This window comes from Bison bison, unplaced genomic scaffold (genome assembly GCF_000754665.1).
Source record: "Bison bison bison isolate TAMUID 2011002044 unplaced genomic scaffold, Bison_UMD1.0 scf7180017864184, whole genome shotgun sequence".
Taxonomy (NCBI): Eukaryota; Metazoa; Chordata; class Mammalia; order Artiodactyla; family Bovidae; genus Bison; species Bison bison.
The window spans coordinates 2219187-2228079 of record NW_011494756.1 but is presented as its reverse complement, the minus strand read 5'-3'; the positions used below and the strand labels follow the sequence as shown (position 1 = coordinate 2228079).

Genomic DNA, 8893 nt, shown 5'->3' with positions numbered 1-8893 from the left:
CACGCACCCGTCTGCTGTGGATTGCCATTCCCCTTGAGAGCTAAGAAAAGGAAGGCCGTTCGAGTTATCAGTGTGTGTGTGTGCGCGCGCGCGCGTGTGTTGAGGGGAGGGGCTGACTTGTTCAAAGCCATGCAGCCAGCCCGCTAAGCCAGGAAAGAGTCAGCGGCACACCAACCTGGCTCTTCTGCTGACTTACTCGCTGTGTGACTGTGAGCGTGCCACCTCTCCTGTTGTGAGCAAAGCCAGCAAGGACGGGCACCTCAGGGTGCCTCAGGTCCTACCTGTGAGGTCAGAGCCTTGGTCAAGTCGGGGTTCTTAAAACAGCGATCAGGTGTGAAACACAGATCTGCGGCAGAGCAGTATGTGCATCTTAAGCGACACACTGAGTAAGAGGCCCTGCTGCTGCTAAGTCACTTCAGTCGTGTCCGACCCTGTGCGACCCCATAGACGGCAGCCCACCAGGCTCCTCCATCCCTGGGATTCTCCAGGCAAGAACACTGGAGTGGGTTGCCATTGCCTTCTCCAAAGAGGCCCTAGAACAGGTCTAACAGCTTCTGCAGAATCGCAGAAGCTCATGGGGTCCACCGCGTCCCCACAGGACGTGCCAGTGTCTGCTGCTTCTGTTGCTAACAATCACAGGCTCTGCTAACACTACTGTCGCCTCCCATCTACATTCATAATGTTAAATTCCTCCTAGAGGTTAGTGAAAACAGAAGTAATTTTTTTTCTTGTCCAAAGCCACAACTCCCCTGAATTCTTCTCCCTTCAGAATAGAGGGGTCCATAGACCCTGAAATGCTTCTCCCTTCAGACCAGAGAGGTCCATAGACCCCGGCGTCAGCACTTCTGGTCTAGATGGTGAGGACGGACCACACGCTGACTCAGCTCCTTCTGCACCACATCACTTGGCCTTTGGGGACAGGCATAAGACCCAGAACAGAAACACAAATCTTTAAAATGAACCTCAAAACCAGTAAACCTAACTTATATGGGGAAAGAGTCGGAAAAAGAACGGATACATGTATACCTGAATCACTTTGCTGTACACTGAAACTAACACAGCACTGTAAATCAATATACTCCAGTATAAAAAATAAACAGACAGAACCCTAAAGCAACTGAGCGGGTCTGGTATGCAGGTGGGGCAGCCCAGGACCCGGGAGCCCTCAGCAGACCCCCAGAGGGAGCAGAATCAACTCTTGCCGAGAACCCTTTAGCAAAATGTCTTCAGGCTCCACACTACACACAGAGAGGCTGGAGAGCGAAACTCATCGGCAAAGCAGAAATCTGCTGTACCACCCTCACAGCTAGGATTCAGCTTGTGAGAAACCCCAGGAGAAGCGAGTCAGGGCAGAACCAACATCACATGTATCCATTCAGCCATCCATCCACCTATCCACCCAACTTCCACCCTTGCTGCCTGCTGGACCCCCTGCCCCAGGCTGGGAGCAGACAAGGTCTGCGATCCAGGGAGGTAAGGGGGAATGGAGGGCATCCTGACTGCTGGTTAATGAGACAGACAGGATGCCTGGCCTCACAGCTCTTACGTCCCGGCAGGAAAAGTGAGATATTAACAGGGACCCATAGACACACACACAAGACTTGGTCATGAGTACAGAGAAAAATGTCAAAGCATTGGCACCTGGTGCACAAACGGAACTCAAGATGTCACCCTACTTTACAGGGGTGTACCCAAGGCTTATGGTGACCCACCCACGGACAGTGAGTGGAAAAGCCAGGATTCCAACGAGGATCTGGCCTCCACATCAGGAGCCTCTTTGCTCGGGTACTCATGATCCTCCAAGAAGCACCCCGCCATGCCCTCTGTGTTCTGACTGTGCCATCCCATGGCCCACGTGAGCAGGTCCTCACCTCTAGGTCACAGAAGAGCAGGGGGCTCCGGTAGGTGTGGGCCAGCTTGACCACGGTGTTCCGGTGGATGCTGCAGTGGCTGTCCCGCCCAGCTGCAAAGAAGCCACGCCGGTCACCTCCACCTCATGGCTATGATGGAGGAGGCACTGGGCCCAGGAGGTCACGTCTCCTCTCTGGGCCACAGTTTCTACCTTCTTTTCAGGGCAGTCAAGATCATCAGATCAGAAAACAGGCTAAAGGGACTTGATAGAGTCGGAATAAACCCATGAGTTTCCTCGTCTATGAAATGAGGAGCATAACAGCACCTACTCTGCTGAGTTACTAGAGAAAGCCCGTGAGCGAATACAGAGAAGTGACCTGGCATTCACTTCTCCACCAAAGCTTACTGAGAATATGGGAGCCAGGCCCTTCACGCCAGGAGCTCGCAGTGCAGCTGGGGGAGGCGGGCAGACACACCATCAGTGTAGGCAGAAGGGTGAGGAGTCTGACAGAGGCCTGCATGGACACCCCGAGGGCCCAGACAGCAGGGCTGGTCAGGAAGGTGTCCCCCAGGGGGCAGAAAATGGGGGTCAGGCACATAAAAAGGAGGAAAAAGTATTTATGAGAAGCCACATGGTATAATCATTAAAGGCGTGGGCCCTGGAACATGACCAGCTAAGTATGAATTCTGCTCTACCACTGTCTAGCTATGGAGCCTTGGACGAGTTACCTAACCTCATGACCAGCTTCCTTCGCCGTAAAAGAGAAACAACAGTACCTACCTCAATAGTACTTTTTGTGAAAATTAAGTGATACAGAAACAAAGCACTTCGACAGAGTCTGGTCTATAGTGAGTACTCAATATAGGTTAGCTATATTTTTTTAAGTTTTTTTTTTTTAATGTGGATCATTTTTAAAGTTTCTATTGAATTTGTTACAATATTGTTCCTGTCTTATGTTTTGGTTCTTTGGCCAGATGGCATGTGGGATCTTAGCTGCCTGACCAGGGACTGAAGCCTCACCCCCTGCACTGGAAGGCAAATTCTTACCCACTCGAGCGCCAGGGAAGTCCCCAAGGTTAGCTACTATTATTTCCACTGTTAACATTACAGAGTCTCGGAGAACTATCTGAAGAAGAGTAACAGGAGATGAGCCACCAGGCACCCCAGGGCAATGATCTCGGCAGAATTAACCTGGCAGAACGATCAGCTCCGACTTGCTTTATGGAGACAGACAGCAGTCAGATTCCAAAGCCCACGGCCTCCCCATCACCCAGGCTGCCTCTGCACGGAGTCCACCATGGGCGCACCCACGGCAGCAGGCAGGGGAGGCACTCACCCCCCGTGGCGAGGAAGGCCACCTTCCCCAGGAAGAAGGCCGCGTCCAGGTGGCACAGGGACTCCTCCACGCTCTGCAGGCTGGGGCGGCCAGGCCAGGGCAAGAAAACAAGCAGAGGACATACCTCACAACAGAGAAGGCAGAAGAAACCCCCACGCCTCTGATCCCAGAGAGGCCAGGGCATAAGATGAGGGTGACGGGAGACAGCCCTGGAGGAACACTTTGTCCTTTTGTAGCTTTAAACTGCTTCTAATTACAAAGTGAGTCAAGTCTGTGAAATGATCAAATAGTAAATACTGGTGTACAAGTAAAAAGTAAAACTCCCTGTCTCCAGCACCACCTCTAGTTTTAACTCCCCAGAGATGACTGCCACAATAGTTTGGGGTGTGATTCTTCTGGAATTTTCTTCATATGCAAATCCAGACAGTGATATGTATAAGCAGCCAGTTAGGTCTAATTGGGTTCGATGTCTCTGTTACATTCTTTGGAATGACCACACTGTACCCCAAACTAACTGCCTGCCCTGTGGTGGACATTTAAATGGTCTCTACTTTTTCACCTTCACAAAGAGCGCTGCATGAATATTGTTTCCTACGTCTCCTACTAAGCAGATGTTTCTGTAGAACAGACGCTGGAAGTAGAAGGGCTGTCTTTTTTTTTTAAGTATGTGTCTTTTTAAAGTGTGGATAACTATTGCTGAATTGCTTTCCAGTAAAATGACAGCGATTTTAAGTCATATCAGTTGTATGAAAACACTCTTTTCCTCTAAACAAGGGCACCTTGGCCTGCTGGGTTGAGGCTTTCACTCACTGGTGTCCAGGGAGTGATGAAAGACTGTTGTCTTCCAGGCCAAAAGCCATCTCAGTAGGGCTTCATGAATGAACAAGGCCTGAGACCAACAGCCCTATGGCGCAGATGGTTCTCCGGTGTCCCTTCTGGTAAACAGAGAGGCCTCACCCAAACAGCAGCAGACCTGTAAACCAAGGGAGCCCACAGCAGGTCTCAGCCCTTTCTTGCCCCACCTGGGCCTAAGTCCCTGCTGACTGGTTCCCAGCGGTCAGGTCGTGTGGTCTGGACCCAATCCTTGTGTCTGCTGTCTCCATGCCCCCCGGTTTTCAGGCGTTTCTCCCACAGCCTTCCCTTATCCCCCACCACAGGACTAGGTATCTGCCCTGGTTTCTGTGCTGGACCCTGTGTCCTCAGCCAGCTGTCTCCAGGAAGGAGGGGAGACCTTCCACCTGTATTCCCTAGGTCGGCTGCAGTCCTGACCCCAGGGCTGCCAGCACTGTGGGGAGGCCAGGCCAGGCCACAGGCATGAACATCACCCACGCTGCCACTGCCCCAGCCCTAGAGTGGACTGGGCTCTGACCCCGCGCAGGCCTGGACGGTCCTCCACACATGCTGTGCTCCTGCCTTTACACCAGCCCTCCACCTGGGACATCGCTCACGGTCACCCTTGCCTGGCTAACGCCTCCTCACCTCTCAGGTGGTTTTTAACTGACTGATTGCCGTGTGTGGCTTCTGTGCTCTTAGTTCCCCGACCAGGGACTGAACCCAGGCCCCCACAGCGAAAGCGTTGAGTCTTAACCACTGAACCGCCAGGTAATTCCCTCCGGTGTCTATGTAGATGTCACCTCCGCCAGGAAGTCTAGCTTGACCTAAGTCCTCAGAGGCAGAGGTCTTGTCCAGGCTCTCACAGTCCCAGGCTTCCCCCTTTGACAGTACACTTCACAGGTACTGTAAGTGTCTGTTCAAAAGTCTAGATTCTCCCCTAACGGACCCTGTTCTCAAGGTCCGTCTCACTCACGTCTGTGCTGCTCTCAGGGAGGCAGAGTGGCCCCAGAGAGCATTAGACAAATGACAGGTGACACCGCTGGCATGTGTCAGCGTCTTCTAAACATCTGGCGTTGGCGCTGGCTCCTCCCTCCTCACCGTCTAGGCTGCCCCCAGACAGCCTCTCCCATTCTCCTCTCCTTCCCTTGACAAGTGAGGCCACCGTCCCAGCACAGCCCTAAGGCGCCCCTGAGCACTGACAGCCCCATCCCCTGGCTCTCACCTGAGTTTGCTGTGCAGGTTGACCACGAACACAATCAAGTCAATTCGGGGCCGATTCACGCTGCATGGCAGAGGGAGGGACCTTGCTAAGTGGCTGAAAAACAAGAGATTGCAGGATTCAAGGTACATGTGCCCACATCACAATGACCGTTCACACGCTACCCTTTGTAGGGGAAGAGGCTGTAAAAAGCTCCTCCCCTATTCACCTGAAGCTTCTATGTGTGTTTTAAAAATATTTATTTATTTGGCTGTGCCAAGTCTTAGTTGTGGCACGCAGAATCTTCGATCTGTGCTGCTGTACGTGGGATCTGTGCTGCTGTACGTGGGATCTGTGCTGCTGTACGTGGGATCTGTGCTGCTGTACGTGGGATCTGTGCTGCTGTACGTGGGATCTGTGCTGCTGTACGTGGGATCTGTGTTGCTGTATGTGGGATCTGTGCTGCTGTATGTGGGATCTTTGCATCCTGTAGGAATTTTTTTTTCTTAGTTGTGGCTTGTGGGATCTAATCCCCGACCAGGGATCAAACCCGACCCCCCTGCATTAGGAGCATGGGGCCTTAGCCACTGTACCACCAGGGAAGCCCCCACAGGAAGCTTTTGTGGGCAAGACTCCTCAAGTGAGCACAGAGGCAGGGCAGAGCTGTTCTTATTCAGATTACCCCTGCTTTACTCTCCCTGCCAGAAAGTTTAGTAACTGCTTTGGCAAGATGGGGTTTGGGATATAAGATGGCATCTAGCCATCTATCCTGAATGCTGGGAGGGAGGCCAGGCTCAGAAGGGGAGGGGAAGGTGTTAGACTATGAAGTTTAGGGGTTAAGACTGAAGCCCTTTGGAGTGAGATAGAAGTGGGTTTAAATCCCAGTCTGTCAACTATCAGCTGTGTGACACTGGAAAGTCACCCTCAACATTCTTGTAAGTACCTGGTCTCAGATTGTCAAATACCCACCTGAAGCGGTTTTTTTTTGAATCCTCTATTTCTGCCCATTTCCATTTATTCCTATTACTCATCTGCCCCTACCCCTCAGCTTCTAATTCAAGAATACCAAAAAGTATACAAAATATAACAAAAGTTAAAACACACACACACACTCCTAAAAGTTCAGTTACCTAAAAATTACTACTATTAGTGTTAGAACATTTTTCTAACTATCTTTCCATGTACAAATGTATACACATTCAGACACTAGACTATAGTAGATGGAATCTAGAAACAGGGTAATAGGATTTCCTTTTTTAGTAATGATTTCCATCTTGCTCAAGGAGGGCAATTTGGTCCACATTTTCCTTTAACTCTGATGCCAATTATTTTTTAATCTTTTCCTATTTCTGAGCTACAGGATTGAGTTTATCGGTGATTGTGTTTGGTGTTCTATAGCCTACGAGCCTGGTAAGACAGGTGGGGCACAGATGGACCCATAAACAATCTTTATCTCGAGGGAAAGACGATGTTCTCGCTAGGAAAGGGCATTTCCAATTCCCATAAAGGAAATACCCTTTAGATTTGGATCATTCAACACAGACCCTTGGAGCTTGTCTTTCAATCAGGGAGAATGACACCCACATATACTCAGTCACTTGACTCCTGCCAGCAGCTGTTTCTACTCCCTATCAGTTAGAAAAATGAAAGCAAAATATACTTTAGTCATCTTTTCTCCAAATTTGGGAAGTATCTGAGTAACTGTTCTGGGCCAAGTACTGTGGGGCTTCTTCACCAGTCAGTAAAAGTGAAAGTCCCTGCCCTCAAGGGGCTAACCTCGGGGTGCCTCGGGGCGGCAGACTGGAAACAAACAAATATATGAATAAGGAAATTTCTTTTTTTTTTTTTTAAACAAGCTCTGGACAGTTTTATTAAAGAAAAATTGTACATGGTTTACTTTTCACCAGTCTGTTCTGGCATGCTTCTAATATCAGAATCACCTGGATCAATGATAGCCAGTGTGCATACTCTGTAATATTTTCCACATGCTGTGCCCAATTCAATATTATTGCCACTGTAGTGATGGACATCAGTTTTGGCCAACGTGGCATAATATGGAAATTTCTTTATAGTGACAAGTGCTAGAGGGAAACAGAAAAACTGGCGTGACAGAGGATGCTTTACACGGGGACAGATCACGCATCAGGACGGAGACTCCGAGCGGTGGGTCAAAACTCGCCCCACCTGCGTCGGCCTCTCTGGCCTTCCGCTCCACCCCTCCCCGCTCTCCCAAGCCTGCGATTGGACATCTCTAGGGCAGGCTACTTACACCTTCAGCTCCGAGGTGCAGTCCGCCTTGAGCATCGAATCGGCCAGTTGCTGCAGAAGAGCATCCTCCGTGCCCACCAGCTGCCCAGAGAGAGAAGGCGGCCAATGGACCTCTGGATACAGCAGCCCCGCCGCTGGGCCCGGACGGCCGCGATCCTGGGATTCTGGCTGTAGCGCGCGAGGCACTTTTTACCGAGGGGACTACGGCAGGCATTGGTGAGGGTCTGAGGTTTGCATCCGCTCCGGTTCCGCTCACTACCCGCCCCCCTCGCCCCCGAACCCTCCCTGGAACAGCCTGGTTTCTACCGGAGGCCTGACACGGATACAGGGGGAAAACTACAACCGCGTCTTAGACCGCCTGCATCCACCCTGCGCGCGGGCTCCCGGCCCAGCCGCTCCACCAATCGGAAACTCAGAAAGAGCACTTATTGGTGGAGACATCCCACGGCGTCAAGAGGGCAGCGAACTCTGATTGATTCAGAGAGAGGCTCTCCCGCCCACCACACTCCCGCCGGAGCAGCCCGGGCCAGAATCTCAGAGAGCCACAGAGGGCCTGGCCGCTGAAGCGCGGCCCAGGAGGAAAGGCGGGCGCGGGAATCCGGGCTGCTGACGCCTACCAAGATGGTGGCCGTGTTCAGGCCAGGCAGCTTGTCCAGCGGCCGTAACGCCGACATCCCCGGTGACTGACGGAACTGCGGGTCGCACGGTGCGCGCCGGGCTTTCAAACAGCCCTCCGGCCCGGCCCTGGTGCGTAACCGCGGGTCACGTGACACCGTCTGGGCGGGGCTTCCTGTGGGGCGGGGCCGGGCAGGGCCTTCTTAAAGGAGACACTACCGCTGGGGGATAGCCGATTAACACGGAGAAGGCAGTGGCACCCCACTCCAGTACTCTTGCCTGGAAAATCCCATGGACAGAGGAGCCTGGTGGGCTGCCGTCTATGGGGTCGCACAGAGTCGGACACGACTGAAGCGACTTAGCAGCAGCAGCCGATTAACAAACCATGTTGTGATAGTTTCAGGTGAGCAGAGAAGGGACTCAGCCATAGAAACACATGTATGCATTCCGCCCCACCCCCAAACCCTGCTCCCCTCCAGGCTGCCATATAACATTGAGCAGAGTTCCATATGCTAGACAGTAGCTCCTTTCTAAGGGGAAGTTTTCCACTGCTGGCCCTAGGCACCAAAGGTGCTGCCTTCGAGACAGGACTTTTATTTCACTCCTGGGAGAAAGACGGTATTCAGTGATTTGTTTATTCATTTTTCCTTCACTCATGATCATTCCAGGTGCTCTTGTTCAGTCACTCAGATCAGATCAGATCAGTGGCTCAGTCGTGTCCAACTCTTTGCGACCCCATGAATCGCAGTACGCCAGGCCTCCCTGTCCATCACCAACTCCCAGAGTTCAC

General features: G+C 51.9%; 1 protein-coding gene across 1 annotated transcript in view; it reads right to left on the bottom strand.

Annotated features, from left to right (window-relative positions):
* CENPM (centromere protein M) overlaps positions 1-8247 on the bottom strand; it is a 12178-nt gene extending 3931 nt beyond the window's left edge. The window contains exons 1-5 of the mRNA XM_010843672.1: positions 8106-8247; positions 7490-7569; positions 5245-5337; positions 3189-3268; positions 1872-1963 (exon numbers count right to left, since the gene is read on the bottom strand). Coding sequence (XP_010841974.1) covers positions 1872-1963; positions 3189-3268; positions 5245-5337; positions 7490-7569; positions 8106-8162 — 402 coding nt within the window. The 5' untranslated portion in view covers positions 8163-8247. The remainder of the gene's footprint in view (positions 1-1871; positions 1964-3188; positions 3269-5244; positions 5338-7489; positions 7570-8105) is intronic.
* Between the last annotated feature and the right edge of the window lie 646 nt (positions 8248-8893).